This window comes from Salvia miltiorrhiza, chromosome 3 (assembly GCF_028751815.1).
Source record: "Salvia miltiorrhiza cultivar Shanhuang (shh) chromosome 3, IMPLAD_Smil_shh, whole genome shotgun sequence".
Taxonomy (NCBI): domain Eukaryota; kingdom Viridiplantae; phylum Streptophyta; class Magnoliopsida; order Lamiales; family Lamiaceae; genus Salvia; species Salvia miltiorrhiza.
The window spans coordinates 33,336,359-33,361,947 of record NC_080389.1 but is presented as its reverse complement, the minus strand read 5'-3'; the positions used below and the strand labels follow the sequence as shown (position 1 = coordinate 33,361,947).

General features: G+C 35.4%; 2 protein-coding genes and 1 long non-coding RNA gene across 3 annotated transcripts; 2 read left to right on the top strand and 1 right to left on the bottom strand.

The window, feature by feature from the left end:
* Nucleotides 1-4,086: 4,086 nt before the first annotated feature.
* On the top strand, nucleotides 4,087-5,680 carry LOC131014144 (uncharacterized). The gene is made up of 2 exons (XR_009098086.1): nucleotides 4,087-5,085; nucleotides 5,395-5,680. It is a non-coding gene; the product is annotated as an uncharacterized LOC131014144 (long non-coding RNA).
* A 2,776-nt stretch (nucleotides 5,681-8,456) lies between these two features.
* On the top strand, nucleotides 8,457-18,573 carry LOC131014141 (uncharacterized). Its single transcript, XM_057942019.1, has 9 exons — nucleotides 8,457-9,069; nucleotides 10,298-10,398; nucleotides 10,490-10,859; nucleotides 15,030-15,857; nucleotides 15,988-16,039; nucleotides 16,207-16,268; nucleotides 16,366-16,472; nucleotides 16,545-16,632; nucleotides 17,892-18,573. Exons 1-9 carry the CDS (start codon nucleotides 8,947-8,949, stop codon nucleotides 18,198-18,200), a joined length of 2,040 nt encoding a protein of 679 aa, XP_057798002.1. The 5' UTR covers nucleotides 8,457-8,946; the 3' UTR covers nucleotides 18,201-18,573.
* On the bottom strand, nucleotides 18,551-24,134 carry LOC131014142 (ADP,ATP carrier protein, mitochondrial-like). Its single transcript, XM_057942020.1, has 4 exons — nucleotides 23,906-24,134; nucleotides 21,651-22,030; nucleotides 19,634-20,005; nucleotides 18,551-18,985 (listed from the first exon to the last, which is right to left on the bottom strand). Exons 2-4 carry the CDS (start codon nucleotides 21,990-21,992, stop codon nucleotides 18,689-18,691), a joined length of 1,011 nt encoding a protein of 336 aa, XP_057798003.1. The 5' UTR covers nucleotides 21,993-22,030; nucleotides 23,906-24,134; the 3' UTR covers nucleotides 18,551-18,688.
* Between the last annotated feature and the right edge of the window lie 1,455 nt (nucleotides 24,135-25,589).

Here is a 25,589-nt window from a genome sequence, read left to right as displayed (position 1 = left end):
AAATACGAATTTAATATATAACGATCCTAGCATGCCCCTAAGCACAAATATCAAGTCAAAACGATCAAACAAAAATCGAAAGACGAGCTAACGGACGAAAAACGGGGCTGCCCTCATGAGTTTCATAGCTAGGGTTCGTTCCGTTCTTACTCTCTTCATTAAACATGCTCAACATCTACCCAAGAACAACATACTAAAATTTCACGACGATCCGACGTCGTTTCAAAATAAAGTCGAGAATCGCGTTTTTCGACGTCGACTAAACTCGAAAATCTAACCATCAAAACGTAGGTAGAGATGTTACCTACTTAGATATGTGTTCGAAAAGATGATCGGGGCTCGTCTCGGCACTCAAATCGGAGCTTGAAAGCTCGAACACCAAGCTTCAATGGTGTTTGGCGTGAATGGTGTGTATTTAGTGTGTGTTTAATGTGTTTGTGTGTGTGCTGCGTGAGTTTGTGTGTGTGGGCTGAATATCAGCTGTTTAATATGTGTGAGTGAGTGGGTTTGGGCGGTTGGGGGTGGTTAGGGGTAGGGTAGGTTAGATATTTAGGATATTATCTCACTTAGTCGTTAAATATCTCGTTTCGTCTCGTTTTAACGACTAACTACCCATACTCTTCGTTACTCGCCCTCTCAACTCCTACTCACTTTCATTATACTCGTAATTCTATATAAATATAGAAAACGCAAGCTCGTTCTCGAAATTCTGATAAACGAGCTCAGTTCGTTTATCGAGAAATCCTGATTCACTATTCACTCATCGTCCAAAAATAAAAACTTTCATTATTGGACTCATATCGAAAAACTAAGAATATTTCTCGACGACGTGCACGTAAGATTTTGAAAGTCGACAAAAAGACGAAATAGCAGTATTTTACTATTCATCGTCAAAAAGTCAAAAATTTAAAAAACGTCTTAACGGACTCAGATTTCACTTTCGAGTTCACCGTTCTCATTCAAATAATTATCTCGAATTATTCAAATACTCAAACTCAATTACGGATATAAAATCCCACATCATCCAAACATCATAAAAAAAAAACATCTCAACATCTTTAAAAAAAAAAACAAGAAAACTTCATATAACTCCTCATCTCTGTACAAAGTAATCAAACAAGGGATCTATACCCTAATTACTCAAACTCAAGCAACTAAACACGTCATCAAAAGTCCGGGTATTACAGAAAAGTTGTATGCGAAATTTCAAAAATGTGAATTCTGGTTGGAACGAGTAGCTTTTCTCGGACATGTGATTACACCGAAAGGGATAGAAGTAGATCCGTCCAAAGTTGAAGCAGTAAGTAATTGGAAGACACCAACCAACGTGAAAGAGATCAGGAGCTTCCTTGGAATGGCTGGGTACTATCGGCGATTCATAGAGGGATTTTCGAAAATTGCCGGTCCGTTAACAAAGCTAACGCGTAAGAATGAAAAGTTCCAATGGAGTGACCAATGCGAGAAGAGTTTCCAAGAGCTTAAACAACGCCTAATATCAGCCCCAGTTTTGACAGTACCTGATGGTACTGAAGGCTTTGTTATCTATACGGATGCTTCAAAGCAAGGGCTCGGATGTGTATTGATGCAACATGGTAAGGTCGTGGCATACGCATCAAGGCAGTTGAAGCCTCACGAAGAGAAGTACCCAACTCACGACCTCGAGCTCGCAGCAGTTGTGCACGCATTGAAAATATGGAGTCATTATCTCTATGGCAGCAAGTGCGAAATTTACACCGACCACAAGAGCCTCAAATATTTCTTCACTCAAAAAGAGTTAAACCTCCGCCAAAGAAGGTGGTTAGAGTTAGTTAAAGATTACGACTGCACAATCCACTATCACCCTGGAAAGGCGAACGTGGTTGCTGATGCGTTAAGTCGAAAAAGTTATCTTGCCACATTACCTACTGGCGAGAAGAAGCTTATTAGAGAATTCGAGATGCTTAATTTGGAAGTGGTGCAACCGCCGAACACCACATCAGGAGTTATAGCTGCACTTGTCGTCCGTCCAATGCTAAGAGATCGAATTCGAGAAGCGCAAAAAGATGATCAATTTTTGTGCAAAATAAAGACGAGAGCACTCGAAGGTACCATCCAAGGATTCGCAGTCACAGAGGACGGAACACTCGTTTACGAAGGAAGATTGTGCGTGCCAAATAATGAAGAGCTCAGACGGGAGATACTTGAGGAAGCACACAATACTCCATACTCCGTGCATCCAGGAGGAACCAAGATGTACAAGGATTTGAAAACGATCTTTTGGTGGCGAAACATGAAGAGATCCATTGGGAGCTTCGTAGAAAGATGTATCACTTGCCAACAGGTAAAAGCTGAACACCAACGCCCTTCTGGATTACTAAACCCGCTTGAGATTCCCGAGTGGAAATGGGAGAAAATTGCTATGGACTTTGTGGTTGGATTACCTCGCACAGTGAAAGGCCATCATGCAATTTGGGTTATTATTGATACGTTGACGAAATCAGCCCACTTTCTTCCTGTAAAGATGACCTATAACATGGATCAATTGGCGCAACTCTACATTGATGAGATAGTAAGGCTACATGGAGTACCAGTGTCAATAGTGTCAGATCGAGATACGAGATTCACTTCTAAGTTTTGGAGGAGCCTTCAATCAGCCTTAGGCACCAAGTTAAATTTCAGCACGACCTATCATCCTCAGTCGGACGGACAATCGGAACGAACTATCCAAATCTTAGAAGATATGCTTCGTGCTTGTGCGCTTGACTTGGGAGGAAGTTGGGAGAAACACTTACCATTGGTCGAGTTCGCGTACAATAATAGCCACCAAGCTACAATCGGAATGCCGCCATTTGAAGCTCTTTATGGAAGAAGATGTCGATCACCGATTCACTGGGATGAAGTCGGAGAAAGACCAATATTGGGACCCGAGATCATTGAAAGAATAGTTGGAGTAATTGCAAAAATTAGAGAAAGAATCAAGATAGCCCAAGATCGTCAAAAGTCTTACGCTGATCCAAAACGAAAAGACGTGCATTTCGAGGTTGGAGACAAAGTATTCTTGAAGATAGCACCGATGAAAGGAGTCATTAGATTCGGCAAAAAGGGAAAGTTACAACCTCGATACGTAGGACCATTTGAAATACTTGAAAAGATAGGAGGCGTAGCTTATCGCTTAGCTTTACCCCCAGACCTAGCAGACGTACATAACGTATTCCACGTGTCAATGCTTAGGAAATACGTTTCTGACCCAAGCCACATCATTTCTCGTGGGAGTCTCCAAATTTCTCCTGACTGCCTGTTGCCATCTTAGATCGAAAGGTTCATACCTTAAGAAATAGATTAGTGCCATTAGTAAAAGTCCAATGGAGTAGGCACGGACCAGAAGAAGCAACGTGGGAGAAAGAAGACGACATTTTAGCGCGATATCCTCACATTAAAGACTTGCAAGGTTAATTTCGAGGACGAAATTATTTTTAAGGGTGGTAGGGTGTAATACCCCGAACCATTTTAATTTATTTATAATTTAATTACAATATATTAGAGATGTTTATGCGTAAATTAATTATTTTATGACTTCATTAAAACTAACGGATTTGATTTTTAAATGTTTTACAGGTTGTCCGACTTAGAGCAAGGATCCGCCCTAGCAAAATTAAAATTTACTTATAAATAAATCTTAAAGAGTAAGATTAGTAAAATAAAATGCAAGAAAACTCTAGAATATGTTAGATATTAATATATAAATTGTTTATAATAAAAGTATAAGTAAATGGAATATTCTAGAATTGATTTAATAATTAATATCTAAGATTTTTCTTAAACAATAATAAATAATTTAAATATCTAGATTATTTTAATTGTAATAGATGCATATAAATACAAAAGGGAATTAAACATTCTTAAACTAAAAAAAAGAAAAGATTGCAGAAGACTATTTCTCTCTTCTCTCGCTCGCTTAGCTCCATCTTCTCTGTGTTCACCACTTTTCTTCATCCCTCTCTTCGTCTTCAAATCCCAGCAGCATACTAAGGTAATTTCTCCTAATTCTTGTTTCTTCGATTTTGCTTGTTGAATTTGAAAGGGCACTTATCTTCCATTCTTGTTCTTCTTAATCGATGGCTAAAGGTCTTGAGTAGATATTGGTGGGATGGATTCTGTTGTGTGTGAGTGAGGAGGAGGAGGGATTACCGGAACAATAGTTCCGGTGGCGTGGTGGCTGCCGGCATGTCTTTTGCTGTGTTTTTTATTTCCCCTGTTTTTGACAGCAGCAGGATCGTACCTTGCAGACCGTTTTTCATCGGTTTTCTTTCATCAAACCCCATCAATATAGGTACCATTAGAAAGCTATCGTCGTTGGCTTTCCAACGGTACCTTCGGATTGTCAATCCGACACCGGACGACGGAGTTATGAGCCAATCAAGTCAGGGTGTCGGGTCTGTGCGCGAAGGTTTCCGCGCGAGTTTGAGTCGACCTTCCGGCGTCAAATCGATGCCGTGAGGGAGAATAAGTTTAGGGGTTTTGTAGCTCATGTCGTAGACGTTCTAACTATAGGTTTTCTTCTTGAAATCTAAGGTCGAATTGGCCGGAATAGACATCGAGATGTAGCTCCATATGTGTTGAATATGAGTCTTAATATGTTATGCTTATTTTAATTTTTGGGAATTTCAATTAGATTTTGATGATTGTTTCACCTTGAACACATAAATAGATAATCAAGACATTTGCTTTTAATATTATTAGCCAAGAATTGAAATAAATTATAAGGATTATGGTGATCTAAACTTAGTATATTATATAATTAAATTATATGATTATAATGAAGTTAGATTAATATAATTTATACTAGTAATTGAAACTATGGATTTATAATTTGTAGATTCATAAAATTTTCAAATATGGTCTTCAGCTTCAAGTGTATTGTAGAATTTTCAAGAATATATTCAAGAGAGATTAAAAATATTGTTTAAAGAAATGAGAGCTTATTCAAGAATAAGTGCTTGTAATGAAACTAAGTTTAAAGTGTTTCAAGTGCTAGGAGCGGCGCATCCAAGGCTCGAGGAGGACAACCGAAGCAAGCTTGAAGAGGTTTGAATTCAATCACTTAAGGTGGGGTTTACTTTTATCTGTAAGCGTAGTTGTTACATGGTTATAATCATTGTTGTGTCGTGTGTCATTCATATGAACTAATGGGACCCACAAGGGGTCGGATCCACAAGGGATCAAAGAGCTGAACGGCCCACAAGGGGTCAGGTCCACAAGGGACCGAGACTAGTCTCACAAGATATCAGCTAAGTGAAAAATTATAAGAGTTCAACATGTTATGATTCATTACACAATTGGTTATAACTGCTTGCAGTGTTTACCCCACTGAGTGTGCTTGCACACTCATACCCTATTATTTATGATTCTTTTCAGGTTAAGGAGTTGACGACAAGACGGCAGACATGGAGCTCCACATTCTCCCGTTCTATTATATGATGAAGTATTATATGTTGCTATTTTTGGTAAATATATCTTGCTACTAACCAACTTAGCCTCTTCCAATTTTGGTGGGTCGAGACTTTATATATATTGGTTTATGATCATGCATTTTGATGACGGCTGTGACCGAATATATATATTTTGTTTACCGTATGTGTAGTTACGAGCTGTGCTCGAACACGTTAATTATACTATTAAATTTGATGGTTATATTTTGTATGTACTCCACCTTTTTATATATATAAATATGATGCTTAAATATAGTTATTATTGAATGTTGTTTATATAACTTACAGCTTCCGTTGCAATTGAAATATATATATATATATATATATATATATATTGTGTTTTGGCAGGATTATTATTGTAGTTTTACAGCTTCCGTTACATATTTTTTTTATATTGGAAAAGAGAAATAAAATTTTGATAATTTTTCTATTACACATATAGTATATTTTAATAACTCATTGGTTAAGTATTATTACTTTTAATAGTAATATTTATTAGATTACTATATAATCAAAAAAGGAAATTCTTTTTCTATTTTTCTTTATAGCCTATACTTAAATTAATATTAGAGAAATGAAATAAATGAATATTTTGGGTAGCATCTCCTATTCGCAAGGGATGGGGGCGTTACAGTTTCATAGCCGCCAACCTCACCATCCTTCATGCGACCTCAGTGCAGTGCAATGCTTACAGAGTATTTACTTTGTGGATTTCGAAATCGACGAGGGCATACAGTACATGAATTTCCTCCACCCACTGGTGGCGAGTAAGTCTGGCAGCAAACGCATTGCCGATTAAAAATTATCTTTTTAGTATATTATGGATATGGATAGACTATTTTTAATTTTGTAATGATTGTATTTATTTATTATTTTCTATTTATTTATATTTTAATTTTTACTTTAATGGTTAATTAAGTTTAATTAATTTTTAAAATTTCAATCTTTTTTATTTTGGGCTATTTAAGTATAGATTTCAACAATATAGTTCGGATTTAAATTAAATCGCACCAAATACATAATAAAGAACTTAAATTTAAAAATATATCAATTTTTGTATTAAATATATATATATATATATATATATATATATATATATATATCAATTTTCAACTTTGTATTTACAATATTTTTTTCAAATTAAGTATTTACAATAATTGAAATACCAATTTATAGCCATTTTCTTTAAAAACAATAGTAAATTGGTATTTCAACTATATAAAATACAAAGTTTAAAATTTATATGTTTTTAAATTTCAGTTTCTTTATTGTATAATTGGAGTGAATTATTTTATTTTAAAAAAATAATTTGCATTTACTTATATTTTAATTTTATTTAATAATTTTATTTATTTATCCATTAAAACGACATTCAATTTCGATACTTTCCGTGCATTGCACGGGCGAACGTACTAGTTGAAATGAAAACTAAAGCATAAAACTCTAATATTTTTTTAATTATTAATTAATTATTTTTAAAAAATATAATATATTCATAATTATTTAATTTCGGGCGGGTTCAGTTTAAAAATTGAACCGTTTTTTCAAATCGAACCCGAACCCGAACATGATGGTTTGAAAATTTTCAAATCAAACTGCATCGGTTTACTTATAAAAATTGAACCAAATCGCCCGATTTGGTTCGATTTGACGGTTCCGATTCGATTTTGCTCACCCTTAGGAATACTGCTCAAGTTTCGCGGGATGAATAAATTATATAGATATAGATAGATATGTGTTGGCTTGCCATTTACTGGGTTGCTAAATGCTAAAGGGTAATTCTATTCACAGCCCCCATTTTACTCACTATAGCCCCCATATAAAATAATAATAAAAAATAATTATAAATTTACTATTTTACCCTACAAATCATAGCCCCAAATTAAATCTCTACTTTTGTATAGCTCCCAATCATACGCAAAAAAACAATTCATGGGAAAAATTCTTCTTGATTCTTTTCAAAATCAAATTAAATTTCAAATTTTTATTATTTTAATCAAGGAGGCCATTGACGCAGAACTATCAAAGAATGGAGCAATATATATGAAAAAGCAAAACTCAAGTGGACATATGTTCAACATTTATATATGACCACAGAGCAAGGAACCAGAGAGCTCTGGCGCTGAGCAAATATAGCTCTTCAATGGTGGTGTGCGCACCCACTTTCCCGGCAACCGTATCGAAACTTGATTGACCAACCGTCTCCTCCATATTCTCCAGCCGCCTATGCACCCTTCCTACTATTACTCTGCAAACTAGGGCCTTTCTCAGGGATGAATTCCCATCCACCATTTCGATGGCTCTGCTACTCGTTGAAGCAGTGAGCACTCCCTCTTTCATTGTGACGAACCCGTCTCTCAGAATCTGGCATATCCTGCATTTCTCCGATGCGCAGAGGCTGGACGACCCCTTCATGCCCAGTGAGCATTCCACCGTGGCTCCGTGGAATCTCAGCAGCTCGTTCCCATCTACAAGGCAACGCGGATGCTTTTTCGCCAATTTGCTTGCTTTGATTTTCACCACCTCTCAGTACTCCTCAAATTAGGCCAAAGTCGTGTACATATTGTGCACTTTTAGAACCCTCTCGGTACGCCAATGTCGCCATCAGAGATAGTCCTGCGTCAATGACTTCCTCGACTAAAATAATAAAATATGAAATTTAATTTAGCTATGAAAAGAATCAAGAAGTGTTTCTGTCGTCAATTGTATTTATGTATGGTTAGAGGCTATACAAAAGTAGGGATTTGATTTGGGTTATGATTTATAGGATAAAATAGTAAATTTATAATAATTTATTATTATTATTATTTTATGTAGGAGGAGGATATAGTGAGTAGAATGAGGGACGTGAATAGAATTACCCAATGCTAAATGAATAACCCAACCCAGCCTTTCTAGCCCAATAAGCCCAAACCCTTTTACCAAATAGGGGTACTCTTTGCTTGTTTTTCTAAATTCTTTATAAGATTTTAAATAAATAAGTAAATAAGGGAAACATTTGTTAAAAGCAAAGTTCGTAATTTTCCTATTTCAGCCTGTCGCAGTGCGCAATTGCGTAGGGTTCGAAGTCCTTTTCCTCACTACCCACAGCTGCTCATCCTTAACCGGAAAGCATCAGACGGTGTATCTCCGCCGCCCTGCCGCAACCACTCCAATCAAGTTCTCTCTATAATTCAACATTTAATCAATTTAGAGATTGGATTAATTTTTTATCCCTATTTCCTGAAAATATTCCCCAAATCAATTTCATTGAATACATTTGTATACTCTCAAGTATATAATATTTATTTTATTTGTATTTGGTTCACACTCCAAATAATATACTTGATTTGGCGAAAATAAGCAAATTACTGTTTTCCCCTTTCAATTCTGTGCTTCTTGGAAGGCCCGACTGAGCATTGTAGCGACTTGTTCAAGATTACCAGCGGATTGGTGCTAGGGTTTAGGGGCGAATTTAAGGGAGTTGCGGAGTGCAGTGATGGGGGGAGATGATCGGACATTTAGGGCAAATTTCTCAAGTGAAGGAGTTTCGAGGCTTCGTGGGGTTGTCGAGGAGAAGCTCAAGGAGTTCATGGGTGACTACACCGATGACACTCTTGTGGTAGGATTTGAAGTTTCATGGAGAATTTAATTGCCAATTGTTATCAGAACTATGTGTGTTTGGGAATTATAGATGCAAATTCCGTACGAGGCTTGTTTCTTCAGTTTATCCGTTATGCGCGATTATTTGTTCGCAGAAATCTTGTATTGCTTGTGAATTGTTTATATTAAGTGAATCATGGGCCAGTATTCTGATCATGTAAATAGTGGTTATTTGAATGAGCTGCATATTGGTAGGCCAAAATATGGTGCATCATTCATGAGAAGACATTGATTACCCAATCTTGTGGTCAAACTAGTGCTGAACTGAAATTGGATTATAATTTGATTTATGTGTATAGTCATTTATGGTGGTTTTTAGCAGCTTTGGCTTGATTGTCATTGCCTTCTGGGTGCCCTTATTTTGTTTGAATAAAGGTGCATGTCTAGTACTGGCCATTTAGGACTACTTTCCTCAACACTATATGCAATTCTTGCATTCAAGCTCGACAGTTTTAGCAGATTTCAGTTTCATTCTTGACACGAAACTCAGGACTTTATATGTTTCAGCAATCTCTTGTATATCGCAACTCAGGTGCTTATGATCTCAATTTTTTGTTGTTCCACTCCAGCATATGTTCCTTTGTATTCAGCTCTTTATCTCTGGTTATATTTTATGCAACTTATAACCAGGATTGTAATAAAACTAATTCACGTCTTTCCAAAGTGTGTATTATTTGGTAATAACTTGATCTGTTCCACCTTCACAAAGATAGCTGAACTCATTGCTGCGTTTCATAATGAAACTTAATCAATTCTTGGGATAATATGTGGTCAGTGGATGCATTTTCGTGCTCTGGTGTTAATGTCTGTTAGACTGAGTTACTTTTCTGGTGTCTCCCCTCTCATTTCCCACCCCCATGTTTTATAGTACAGTGTCGTTTAATACCTTGACCATAGACTTGTCTTCTTTTTCAAATTTCACCTTTTTCTCTTCACCTTATCAGTATATACTGAGTTCATTTCCAACTTTTGAATATATTCATTTATCAAGTGTGTATGTATGAATATTGATGTGACAAATTATGTACCATTATGAATTTGAACTGTTTGTGTACCATAGACTGTGTGTTGTTTTTTTTCTTTGATTCTGTTTGTGTCCATTCAGACCTCTGTGTGTGTGTGTGGTTGTGTGTGTATTTCTTCATTGTGTCCTACATATTGCTGATCTTCTGTGATTTGTTATCCAGGAATATGTGATAGTCTTGCTAAAAAATGGTAGGAGTAGGGATGAAGCAAAAAATGAGCTGGATGTCTTTTTAGGAGATGACAGCGACTCTTTCATATCTTGGTGAGGTTACTTCAGTTTGCAAGTTTAATATAATATGCATCTGTTCTAACTTTCAATTATGCGTTCTCACTGTTGTAAACTTTTTGAACAGGCTATGGGATCATCTGGGATCTAATCTAAGTTTATACGTCCAAGCACAAGAACTTGAACCAGTAGGAGTCCCCAAAGCAGAACCTGCTGTAGGGGATCAGCCTCGGAAAACTGGGTCTCATCAGATTGAATCTGAAGCTGATAAACAAAATTCTGTTGAAACATATGGGCACCATAAAAATCGTGAAAATAAAGGGTTGGTAAGGGGTGGCAATGATGAAGTCTCCCTTCCTCTAAAGTCAGTGGCCAACAATGTAAATTCCAGGGATGAAAATAAGCCTAGTGATTCTCAATCCAAGCCACTTCGTTTTCCTCAGTCAACAATTCATAAAAAAAGAAGGCGAAATGATGAGGGGCAACAGCAAAGAAAGGTAATATTTACACACCTTTTGAACAATTTTTAGCAAGATTTGGTACAATGTTATGTACCTCTTGCATTAGTCAAGTTGTTGTGCCTTTCTATGTGAGATATTTCAAAGGGGTCTAGAACATTAATTTTTTTGTTGTTTTCCTCTTCATTGCTCTTGAGGTCAGTTTCCAAGTTGGTTTAGTGGACTTTAGATATGTCCTCAACGTGTGTAACTTACCTCCCCCCACTGATATTTATTTAAACTTACCTGTAGAATTAACACCCCTTATATGAAAAGAAAGTATAGTACTTAGGTATAGCATTGGTCAATGATGTGTCTATGTTTTGTTGTTTGAGACTGTTTGTACAACCCAGTAGAAATTGTATCTGTTGTACAATCATATGAAGAGCGAAATGCAATCAGCATTTTGTAATTTCAGATCTATATAAACAATCAAAGGGATGGATCAAATCCAATCAAAAGGTATTTTAGGAAACAAAAAGATTATAGCAGCTGTTCACAAGCACTTGAGAGTACATCTTTATAAATAAACATTCAAATCTAAATAATTCAAGGAATCCTTTCTAAAGTGTTGTGTGCAATCAAAGAATAACGCTTACTTTACTCTCTTTGTTGACTACATCAAGTATGTATCTATTTTATGAACTACTGTAACTTTATTGGATTTCGGGGACTTGAGTGATGGAAAGAGCCTGCACATCATTGGAAATATTAATGCTACTACTTGCTCAGGATTATTGGTGGCATACATACTATAACTATTATTTTAGGAAAATAAGAAGCTCTATATATTAAGTGCAAGACCCAGAGAAGGTAACTAAAATGCGAAGGGTCCAGACCAAATTTGTGATGATATCTTGTACTCCCTCCGTCCGCCAAAAATATTGCCATTTCGGTCCGTCCAGCAAAAGTATACCTAATCCATTTTTGGCAATATATCCCACAAACACTTTTTACTAGTACACTCACAAATAATGTGGGACCCATATTCCAATCATAAACACTTAAGACAATTCTTAAAACCCGTGACGAAGCCATTTAGGCATATTTTTGGTGGACGGAGGGAGTATTAGAAGCTTCAATAACCGACCTGCAACTCTTATTATATTTTCTTGTGCATGTAAATGTTGTTGTGATGGGACATTGCATAACAGGAATCCTTGTCTGTTGTATCAAAATGACAGCATTTGCTATGGTATTCAAGTAATCTGGTTTGATCTGTTCTGAAACACGATGTATTAATGAACAAAAATGTTTTCCCATTTGAGGGATGAAATATTGCATGGTAATTTATTGAGGATTGCCGAAAACATTAACATGTTGCTTTACTGGAATGCCCTAACTAAAGCTCTATAAACAATGCATCACTTACTGTGTTATTATACTGGATTAGCTATGCGTCAGCATTTATGTTGGCCGAAACTAAAGAATTCTAGCTAAAGCAAAAGATTGCATCCAAGTACTAAAAAATAAAGAACTTGATGTGCTTTTTTACCCCCCCTGTTTTTTCTAGTTAAACCTATACCCTATTTTTCTACATAATCTTGATATTTCTATGGTTCATTAATACCTAGACGTACACTAGGTTCATTTCCGGGCATTTGTATTTCTTGTAAATCCTGTGAACTGATGTCTTTGGGGAAGGACTCTCTATATCTATCTCCCTATTTGATCCTATACCTTGTTCTGGGCAAATGAGTTGTACTAGTTGCGCTCAAATCCATTGCCCCACCTTTCAAGTGAGCTTGTTTTCTGCAGTAGTGAACAATGTTATCAAATGGTGGTTATGGCAGGTGCCGGTGGCAGTTTTTGAGGATTCCGCCACCACCCTGTGGTTTGGCGGTTTTGATGTGGCGTTTCGTGGGGCCGCCATAGCGATGGGGCCTATGCCGGCTGTTTTGGATATGCTGCCGCCATGCCCTAATTATTTTTTTTAATTAAAATCCGACCAGACCCTATTGAAAAGTTACGGTTTAGTTCTTTATCTTGAGAGTCACGACTTCTCTCCCAGTCTTACACCATTCTAATTTCTCAGAACTTCTCTCTCCATTCTTGACTGACACCGCCGGCAACCTCGGGCTACCACCGGCTGCAGCATTTAATTTTTATATATTTTTTTGCACAGTTGCATACAATGCATTTTTTTTGGCTTGCAAATTGTGTGGTATTTCATGTCATCTTGTAAAATTATACTTTTTTTTTAAAATTATGTAATGAATTATACTTGAGGTAAAGTAAAGTTAATATTTTTTGTCATATTATGCACACATATAAAGTAGTATATATTTTGGTGTCCTATTTCATTAGACATAGTTATCTATTTATGTGTTTTGGTTTATGAATTTGTGTTCAAGTGTTATGTTAAAACTTAAGTTATTATGTTTTCTATTACTTATCAATTTCAGTAGTTTTAACATCTTGATTCTTATTTATAAAAGGGGTTATGGGCAAAAAATGCATGAACTTCAGTGAAAATTATAATTTTCACCTTAGATTTGAATTAAGCCAAAAAATATATGAATTTATAGTTTAGTTGCAATTTTCACTTGAGTTTGACTTCCGACGAAATTAGAGTTTAATCTGACCTAAAAAAAATAATCAATTTTTAAGTCAAACCCTAATCAAATCTTCATATTATATGCAAAATATAATAAACAAATAACCAAAACATTAAATATGGAATTAAAAATCATTATTTTTTGGGGTCAAACTAAGCTCTAATTTCGTCGGAAGTCAAACTCAGGTGAAAATTACAACTGAAATATAAGTTCATGTATTTTTTTTGGCTTAATTTAAAGTTCAGGTGAAAATTGCAATTTTCACCAAAGTTCGAGTATTTTTTGGCCATAATCCCTTTATAAAATAATTGTTATTGAATCCGCCATGTGTCCGCCATAACCTGTCATCCGCCATTGATAATGTTGTGAACGCACTTCTCTAAGAGTCTTGTACTTTGTCATTTGTGCCATGAGCTGCTTGGTTGAATTTGACAATTCAGTTGCCTTAGGAACCAGCATGGCCCTTTACAAAGTATGGTGCACCTTCTATTATGTTGGCTATGATTATCTATAATTTACCATCACCACCATAGTAGTTAGTAGATAAGAACTTGATTGAGTGCAGTGTTGTAAAAAGCTGTTGAGGCTGCCCCCTTCGAGACGAGGCTATGGAAAAGTTCCTCAGGGCTTACTTCCTCAGGGTAAAATGCCCCAAGACGTGAAGCCTGCCTCACCATTAAGGCAGCATTCAAGGTTTTTGGCCTTAGTTGGATCAGTTTTTTTTTGGCCTAACTAAGTGAAAACAATAAAAATTGAACGCCAATTAAATATTAAAGAAAAGCTCTACACCCATCTAAAGTCAAATACTAATTATAACCCTAACTAAACGAAAAAGAACAGCAAGTTATGCAGTAACATTAATCAATCCTCCTATTGTTGAGGAGATGCAGTGAACAAGATTGGAGTTGTTGATGATGAGTTAGATGACTGATGGTTGATTATGATTTTGATAAACAATATTATCAACACTCTTATCTTTAATTTGACGTTTTTGAGACTTCTAAACAATTAAGTTTAATGTTTGGTTTGTTGTCTATGTTTTATACTCCCTTCGTCCACGAAAAAATGTCCTAATTTTCCATTTTGGTTCGTCCACAAAAAGACGTCCTAATCTATTTTTAGTAATAATTTGTGGGTCCCTTTCTCCACTCACTAACTAGTGGGCCCCTTTCTTCACTCACTAACTTAATTATCTTTTCTTTTTAATTTATGGGCCCCTTTCTCCGCTCACTAAATAAATAACACAAGTTTTCTTCAAACCTGTGCCACGGAAGGAGTATATAACTTTTATGAACTTTTTGGTCTTTAATCCAAGGCTTATGTCTCGGACTGCCTTGAGTCAGTACGCCTCAAATATGCCTTCAGACTCTTACAACATTGATTGAGTCTGGCAGAAGTACTCTTCCTATCTTTAGAAAGCTGACGGCTGTCTTGAAGTCATAATCATATACCATTATCATTTAGAAAAGATTGAGATGGTATTTGGAGAAGAAACTGATTTTTTCTTGCTTGTAATATAGAAACTGGTCTTCCTGATGTTCCTTGATATATTGAAACTAGTTCGCCTCCATGTTGCTTTTTTGCTTCTCTTATTTGTTGCTCAAATTGGCAGAGAGACGTATCCCAGTCGACTGTTAGTGCCCCAAAAAGGCTACTGCAATTTGCTGTACGTGATGCTGTTGCTACTTCTAGGCCATCAAATGCAACAGCAGAGCCTTCATTCAAACGTCTACGCTCTGTGGTTTCAACAACGGATTCATATGCTGAAGCACGCCCTCAGAGGATTCATCGCGCTTCTATGTCTGTGGCTATTAAAGCTATGGCAGAAGCAGTGAAGGATGTGACTAAAGTTAGGCCTTCTCGTAATGTATTTGATAGGCTTGGCAATGCTATGGATGGCCTAAACACTAGCAGTCATCGAGAATATGGAGGTATTGCTGAAGGTGCTATTGATGGAGATTTTAATGTTGAGATGGAGAGTCTTCACTCTTCTTATCACCTGCGAAATGATATCAGCATGCTGCAAGAAGGGAACATGTCATCTTTTCATGAAGAAGTCAGGGGTACTGGTCTGGGATATGACAGAGAAAATTGTGATGAAAGGGGAGGGGAAGGCACAGATATATATCCATCAGGCTCATCTGGTGGAAACTGGGTAGAGAGCTCCTTGAAGTTTCAGTATGGTGCTGCTGATCATGTTGATGGAACACCCCACAGATCACGTAAAGAGATTATTCAACCTGCGGTAGTGCATAATGCAATCCTCATAAATTCTTCCGCTGTAAGCATGAAAATGAGGAAATCTCAATACCAGGGAGAAGTAGAGGCAGCTGAGATCGATAGTCGTGAAAGAATGCGAGGTGCTGATACTGTGTCTACGAAATCTGAAGCGTGGTTGATGAAAGAGAACAACAATCATACAGTGCCTTTTAATGGAAATGTAAGAAATTCAGCTACGCCCGCATTTTATTTTTATTTGTCATCTTTATCCCTGTTATATCTTTGTTAAGTTCCCTTTTATGTGTCATATCATGTCATGAACCTGTTTCTTCTGACTTTCTTTCTAATAGGCAAAGCCTGATGCTACTCTGCTCGAGTCTGAAAGGAGTCAGACACCAAGTGGTGAGCCTTATTTCCTTCCTTTCATTACATTTTTCACTCATGCTTTTATTTTATTCTCTGGTTTAGTTGTATTCTTGGCCATCGATGCATATGTCTCTTCAATACATTACCAACTTGAAACAATTGCATCTCTGGCATCCTTTATCTAAAACACTTGGTGTATGCAGGTTTGCGAAATACTGGTGCACCAACCGAAGATGCTGATTCCCGTACCATCTTTGTTAGCAATGTAACTCCTGCATATTAAGCCCCAAATTTTCTTTTTGGTGGATTCTGACATTACATTCTTTCTAACTTCCCCCTTCTTTGTGACTAACACATTTTAGGTTCATTTTGCTGCCACTAAGGATAGCCTTTCACGACATTTCAACAAGTTTGGAGAAGTCTTAAAAGTTATCATTTTAACTGATCCGGCTACTGGGCAACCAAAAGGGTAAGGTGTTTCCCACGCTCAATTCCCTTGCTCTAATTTTACTGTATTTTCTAAATAATTTTCCTTATTCAGATCAGCATATATAGAATTTATGAGAAAAGAAGCAGCTGAGCTTGCTTTATCTTTGGACGGCACATCCTTTTTGTCTCGGATTTTGAAGGTATGTAGTTAAAGGAATGATATTGGTTATAGATGTATGACTGACATAATAGTTTGCTGAAGCTGGGATCAGCTTCTTGCCTTGAGTTTTCATTGTGCGGTATCAGTAAGTGCTTAGATAATTTGTTTCGTGAATAAACTAAATTCTGAACTCTTTGGCTACTGGTTCGAGCAGAGGACCTATTTTACTTGGAGCCTGACCTTGCAAATATTCCTATGTTATTCATGCCACTTAAGTTGTATGCTTGGGCTAGGGCTAATAAGAGTGTGATGACATGTAGATGAGCTTATTTGGTTTGCTACTTCGCTTGAAAAATGTTTTCAATAACATAAAACAAAGGTTGTATTGTGCATTTTTCTTTATTCTTATTTTAAACATGTATATGCATAATGCACTGATATCAACAGCATTATTGTACATGTAAAAAAGCATAATTTTAAGGTTACTAGGGGAGGGAAAGTTTCAACAGGATCCCAACCCCTTGTCTAGATATATAACATATTTATGGATACTGATATTTAAGACTGTATATTACCTACATATTAATATTTGTATAACTGGATTGGAAAATGAAACTCATGCATTTCCATGACCTATACTGTACTAGTTTTGCCAGTACTTTGTGTGACAAATAGCGTTTTGCCAGTACTTTGTGTGACAAATAGCTTTTTGTCAGTAAATAACAAGTGTCATATCAATTGTTGAATGAACCCCAAGGTTTATGGAAATTGCAGCCCAACCATACAATTTGCTGCTGTCTAAAAATTGTGAAGGAAGTTTGGAAATACACATTTCTTGTCATTTGTCCGGTCAAGGGGCTTGGTTGAAATTTCCACAAGATAATGTGATATTGAGCCAGCTTACGTAAATTTTCCACACTAACTGGGGAAACCTTCAAATGAAATTGAATACTGAATCGAAGTCCGACTTTGAAGTGCAACTGTGTTATACTCCCTCCGTCCCATTACAAATGTCCCATCTTTTTGGCAATATATTCTCTCTCTATACCTAATATTTAAATAATTTCCACAAACCTACTTTATCTACTTTCTACACATTTCTTAATATCCGTGCCCAAAATGTAATGGGACATTTGTAATGGGACGGAGGGAGTAATTATTTGCCTAAAGTCTGAGAATGGTGTCAATTGTGACTGACTTCTATATATTTGACATACATGATACATTGTTTTCTGCAAGTTTTGATTAATTTTGAACTGGGTTGTGGAGCCTCTGTAACACTTCAGCTTTTATTTTTAGATTGTAAAGAAAAGCTCTGCACAACCTGATGCTGCATCTGTTATGACATGGCCTCGCGTTGCCCGAGCATCTTTCGTTGTTCCAAGATATGGCAGAGCTCCTTTCACTAGAGGTATGCCCAGTTTATACAGGGGTCGTGTACCTATGAAGCCTGGTGCACGGAGTTTCCAGTGGAAGCGAGGGGCCGACTCAACTGTGACTGAGACTTCAGGTCAGGCTTCTAACAGCATGATTTCATCACCAACTACACGTAGTCTCACATATGTCAGAGCGGAAACAAAGACAAATGGGAGTTCAGGAACTGCCTAGATTGGCAAATTATTTATCGTTGGGTGTCTCAGCGCTGTGCAGAGAATTTTGAATGCCAGCATTGTTTAATGCTTGGTCAGCTATGCAGGCATTGTTTTTCCTTGGTCGACGTGATCAGCCAAGTGCAGAGGTGCATGAATTGAGGAATAATATCCTCATTTTGCTTTACTTTAGTATAGTGAAAATGGGGTAATTCCGGGCGTTACAGGGGAACAGAACGACCTGGATATATATTAGTCTATTTTGTGAATATTATGGACTGAATGCGGCTTTAGACATTATGCTCTCAGAATATTTTTTGCTATGCATTGATCTTTTATGATCGTTTGAATACGAAATGAAAAATGAAAAAAAAATGAAAAAGTTTATTGAATGTCGAAAATGTGTATTCTTCGGTGCTAGTCTTGATAATATTTATTGATTTGAGTGGAATTGAATTGAATGTTTGGTACATGAAAAATGGAGAAGAATGTGAAAGGAGTGATGAATCAAGCAGCAGCGGAGCCATACTTGTTTCCGAGGATGAGTAACTGCAGCTTATCATAGCCAGCAAGCACACCAGCACCAGCAACGGCACGCAGAATGTTGGCGGCGCCGCCCTTAAATAGAGATTTAGCACCCTCCTTCTTCACAATCTGAGAAAACGCATCCAAAGAGCTTTTATATTTCACTGCTTCACCAGAAGTCATCATCATCCTTCTTCGCACAGTGTCGATCGGATACGCCGCAAGCCCAGCACCATTTGTCACAACCCAACCCAGCCCGAAGCTAGCCAAGAAAGAATCCTGAAACACACCCCATCTTTATTAAATCTTAATTCTAATTAATAAGCTTTAATTCGGATAATAATAATAGTAAGCTTTAATTCAAAGAGCTGGTCTTGGGTACAACCGGGTTACATCCTGATCCGAACCGTGTAAATGACACTATTCGGTTAGACAAATGACACTGCCCGTAATTGATACTATTTGATTATGCAAATGACACTGCATATAAATAACACTGTGAATAATTGACACTATTCAGTTTTACAGATGACAATATTCGGTTATACAAATGACACTGCCTATAATTGACATTATTCGGTTATACAAATGGCACTATAACATTTTAAAATGTCATTTGTATAATCGAATAGTGTCAATTATAGACAGTGTCATTTAGAGATAACTTAATTAAAAGAATTTTCGTTAGTTTTTAGTATTTAAAAAAATATTTTCGATTTTTGTAGGCATGCCATTGATTTCAATGTATGTTGCATTAATAAGTAATAAAGCTCAATCTCAAATGATAAGGAACTATTATTGATCTCCTCTAAAAAAATTGTCTCTTTCTTAAAAACACAATTAGTTTAAGTTGGTATGAATTTTCGACTTGGACTAATCAAGTTTAATCCACTGAGAAATATTAGCATGATAATATAATTAAGTTACCTGTAAATTTCCAGTTAGCACGATTGGCTTCAACGAATCGTACATTCCGAAGTAGAGGCCGCGATACACAATAATGCCGACTAGTGATATGTTGAAGCCTCGATAGAGTCCGGCGATGCCGTCGGATGCTAAGGTTTTCCGGTACACATCTATCAATCCGTTAAATTTCCTGTCGCCGCCTTTGCTGACGGATTTCGCATCGCTGGAGAGTCGCGTACGAGCATAGTCCAGAGAGTAAACGATCACTTGAGAGGAAGCGCCGGCTGCGCCGCCTGAGGCCAGATTCCCGGCGAACCATTTCCAGTACCCGTCTCTCTCTTTCTTGAAATTGAAAAGGCTCTTGAAGTAGTCCTTGAATGCGAAATTGAAAGCCTGCAACCAATCCAATTTCTCAATTTTATTTTCTGTGTTTCGATTTAGTGATTGAGGCTTTTTGCAAAACAATTCGCACAAAATGCGAATATTATGATTTTAATTTATCAAAAAGAAAAAAAAAATGATTGATAGCGTCTTAAGAGCATCTCCAATTCTGTCCCACTATCTAGTATCATCGTGTACCACTCTTAATTTATCTATTTTATAATTATTTTTTATAAAAATAAAAAATATTATTATATTATGAACTCTAATTAATATTTATCACTAAAAATTGAAATTTTAAAAAATTATATACCATAACTTTGAATTAATGAACCCAAATAATCAATTATTAATTCAAATAAATATATAAAAAAATAATTATAAACCCTAATTGGATAATTCTTATCTTGGTTCTAAAATCTCCATTTCCACCAAAATTCCAATTTCAACAATTTTATGTTAAAATGTTTAATTTTCATTGAAATTAAAATTAAACCTTACATTAACAATAAAAATTACATAATTTGTATAATTTAAAAAAATACATAATTTAAATAATTAAAAAATTAAGAAAAAAATAAAAGTCCTAATATTACAAAATTTAAAATTAGGTGAAAATTAAAAAAAAAATTACTAGGACTTTTAAAAGAAAAAAGAACAAAAATTTAAAAAGAATTAAAAAAAATAAAATTAAAGCCCCTAATTACCCCCACCGACTTCCCATTCATTTTCCTTTTCTTCTTCTTTCTTCTCCACCCGACCTCCCCCCTTCTATTTCCCCAGTTTCCCCTGCAACTCTCTTTCCCCAATTTTATTTATTTATTTTATTAATTTCGCGCGCTGCCCAAAATTAGTCGTTTGACCCGAGGCGGACTATCATATTAGCGTTGCACCGTCGCGGCTCTCCAGCGCGCGGTGCACCGTATTGACCGTGTCGATCCGGGTCTATCGACCCTGGACTAGAGATGCTCAAAGAGTCTATTAGACTTGAGAGTTGAGCCCCTCTCTAATATAGTTTAATACTCCATCCGTCCATAAAGATTGTGTGTTTATTATTATTTTCGTCCCTCCATAAAGATTATGTGTTTTCTTTTTCATTTATACTTTAACCCTCATTCACACTCAATATTTACAAAATACTTATCATTTACCTTTTAATTTGATGGATCCAATACTAACCTTTAACACTAAAATCATATCTTCTAACTTTTTTATTAAAATTCGTGCCCTCTACTCGACTACACACTTTTTGTGGACCGAAGGAGTATTATTTAGGTGGGCGTTTATTTTGATTCATAAATAAAATTGACTAATAATATCACATGTTTTAATGGAGTAAACAAATTTATGCGCCTAAATCTAGCAAACAGAATCCTTCAAATATCAATTTCATATATTATTATAGGGATAATTGCGACTAATGCATGAATTTATATCCCAATTTAAGTTTTACTCATGAACCAAAAAATTTGGCACTAAATACATAAATTTTAGTTATTTTAATTTTTTACACGATTGTCAATTTTCGACGAATAAATGTCATCGTGAAAAGCTAAAGTGGCAAATTAATGTCAATGCGACACCCCTGAAATGACGTAGAAATCCAACTATATCGTTTAATACATTAATTGAGCGTTTAAAAGGGCAAGGTATATACCTGTGTGGGGAAGTAACGAAGCACGTTAGTAGCGTTTCCTCTCCACAAGGAAGCAAATCCTTCATCTTTGATGGTTCTGTTAAAACAGTCAGTAATTCCTTTGTAGGGCTGAGAAAGCCTACCAGCCTTGATGAGTTCGTCCTGGTTTTGTATCATAAGTTTGACGCGCTCAATTGGCGCCGCAGCTGACTTAGACACCGCCGCTGACACTCCGCCCATCACAAAATCCACCGCGAACCCCGACAATCCCTTTTCCGATGGAGCTGCCGCGAATATGGGTGAAGAATACATATGTTTTCCATTTCTACAACCTTCAAATGGATGACCGCCGATCTTCTCCATACTCTTTACTTTGAGTTTAGATATGAAATCACTTCAAACTGTTCAACAAAATTGTATACTGTAACTAAATAGTTCAACCATTATTTTTTACACTGAACTTTTTTTACCTATTTTCTTAGATTCTCACCATGTGATGGGCTCAAGGGGGTTGGATTTAATGACATCATAAGAGGGTGTATGCTTTTGAATTTTTTTCATTCATTGCAAAATTAGTAGTACTACTTTCAAAAAGAATTATACTTCCTCCGTCCCGTAAGAAATATATGTGATCATACGGGTTTTAAGAAAAAGCGTATAAATAATGTGTTGAGCGCAAATGAATGATTGTGGTTAAATTGATTGTTGAGATATGTAGAAATGAAGGGTTGTAGTTAAAAAAAAAAAATAGTAAGGCCATGTTCCAAAATGAAAGTGATACTATTTTTTATGGGACGAACTAAAATAAAAAATGTACTAATACTTTCTTATGGGATAGAGCTAAACAATTGACATGACATGAAATGCATACCTCATCAAAGTCGAGATCACCTTAATATTTTTAATCCAGGTAGTGTTGCACTCAATTTATCAACTCTCAAGTAAATGGCGGGTGGGCTGAAGTCCACCCCCAATTTTTTATTTTGAATTAAAAGAAGAGAGCTAGATAACATATACTCCCTTCGTTCTATTCCAATAGACTCACTTCTTTTGGGTACGGAGATTAAGAAAACTTACATTTTAGTAGGAAAGTGGTAGTAAAGTGGTGTAGTCCACACCAATTAAATACAATTTTTTTACCCAAAAAGGAAAATGAGCCTATTGGAATGAGACATCTCAAAAAAAAAAATGAGCATATTTAAGTGGGACGGAGGGAGTAGCATATTTATTCATGTACATTGAGGATATATTTTCTCAATAATTAATAACGAAAAGATTTTGCAACCTTTTCAATCGATGAGTATAAATCGAAATCAATTGATTTATTAAATAAAAATAATTAATTCGTGAAGTATTTATTCTTAAATTATTTGTAGTGTACTAGATCTATTTAATATATGAAAATGTTACTTATTAGTTTCTATTACTTATATATTTTTTGTTTTAATAATTATATGAACTGACTAAAAACATTTGGCTCGGGGGTCCATACAAGTTCAGCCCCTAATAAAAATTTCTGGCTTCGTGAGTGTCTCAAGTGATCAAAATAAATTTGAGGACGATAATTTATAAAGTTATAATATCATGGTAATATATCGAGAGACGTATTATATTTATAAAACGTGTTGATAGAAATACATGCATTAATCGATAATTATATTTAAAAATGGATTAGATAATTATATTTAAAAATGAATTGTACATAATTTTATACTACGAATAAAAAGATGAAGATAAACATATTCTTGTGAGATGCAGGGACTATATGAAAAGGACGCCAAAAGTAAAAGATCAATGGCAGAAGTAGCATTTTTGTTTTGTGCGTTCAGAATTAGCATCACTTAATCATATTAAATTGGAAAAAAATTTCATAGTTGTGAGATGCAGGGACTATATGAAAAGGACGCCAAAAGTAAAAGACCAATGGCAGAAGTAGCATTTTTGTTTTGTGCGTTCAGAATTAGCATCACTTAATCATATTAAATTGGAAAAGAATTTCACAGTTGTGAGATGCAGGGACTATATGAAAAGGACGCCAAAAGTAAAAGACCAATGGCAGAAGTAGCATTTTTGTTTTGTGCGTTCAGAATTAGCATCACTTAATCATATTAAATTGGAAAAGAATTTCACAGTTATGTGATGCAGGGACTATATGAAAAGGACGCCAAAAGTAAAAGACCAATGACAGAAGTAGCATTTTTGTTTTGTGCGTTCAGAATTAACATCACTTAATCATATTAAATTGGAAAAGAATTTCACAGAAACGATGATTGTACCTTTTCTTGTAAGAGCTGTTAGAGCGTCCTAGGCCTTGACCTGAAGCTATTAAGAGAGAGAGAGTTTTTTTTTTTGAACAATAAATAAGAAAGATATAGTTGAATAAGCTGCTTGATTTTGAGAAGAGATATTTAATAGTGAGACCATATATGTTTACACTACTTAAATAAGCTGTGCACTTTCAACAACAAAATTTAGACACGACATTGACCTTTTCTGGCGTTCCTTAGGATTAGTGTTGCTTCTTTCTAATTTATACCAAAGCCATCGCCGCTGCTGAATTTTCTGTAGATCTTTTCAACTAATTTATTATCACAAAATAGTCGCACTCCTATGTATCTAGATACGCATTGCATTTACTTTAATTAAATTTTAATTATAAAAATTAACAAACCTTAACAATAATTAATAAACTTTAATTAAAAGAATTGATGCTAATTGAGATTATTTAATATTTAATTATGAATGTTCATGTGGTGTGAATAGATGCACACAAGTTTTTACAGATTGGAGAAGGGTGAATGAAACTTTTTAATTTTTATTTATTAAATTTTCTTGTGATTACCAATTATAATTGGCACCGATATCTGAATAGTTATCTCTACATCGTTTAATTTTGTTGGAACGAGATTTCTATGCATGCTTCCAGTTGCCAGGCGGATTTTTGGGTGCTAGAAATGTGAGCTTATCCCAGATTTACAATAAAATAAAGTATTAGCATGCCATTGTTAAAAGCATAGGAAGTTTCTTTAAAAAATCGTTGGTATTTTCAAAGGTGGAAAATTATTAGCATCACACGATTCACACCTGAAATTAGTTGCTGAATGTTGACCAAGTATCACTACATTAATGGGAACGTTCGATGAAGATGAAGCATTAAATATATTTAATTTGATATTGATAAATATACTAACTCCGTTGATAATCACTGTATACCGGAATACGTACAATAAGGATTAATCCGTTGATTCACTCATGAATACATGAATACCGGAAGAACACCGCGAGAAGGAAACAATCCACCCTCTACATTTTAACTCTCAATTCGACTCTCCTAAAACATAAATAAAACTTCTATTTATAATAAAACCCCAAACATCTAAAAGGAAACAAACTAACTTGACCAACAAGACAAATCAATAATTAAAGATATAATATATTATACAATTCTATATATCTTCATCAATTACCAAGATTAAATTGACCTGAAATTACTTAAGATTAAATTGATTCGAGATTAATTTAGTCATAAAAGATAAGCCAAGACTCATAGTTTAAGACTAATCCTACGTGGCACTATTTCAAGATTGAATACCGGATCGTATCCATCAAACCGAACAAGATATTATAAAATTAATTTAATCTAATCCTATTTCATCTTTCAAACCGAACGCCCTTAAAAGGTGTTTACTTTTCATGATTGAATACTTTTTATATTTAAAAAGAAGATTTCTTATCACCATTTTAATGAAATAAAAATCAAACAAATTAATTTGAATGATGAATAATTAAGGGCCTAAAATTTCAATTCATTAAAATAAATAAAAGATTAATTTTATTATTTTAACTATCGAAACTATTTTTTTTAAGTAAACGCTCGAACAGATCAAAATCAAATTAATTACGTTATCAACTAGTATGATTCAAATTGCTCAAGAATCTTCCATACTTTGAAACTTCTGA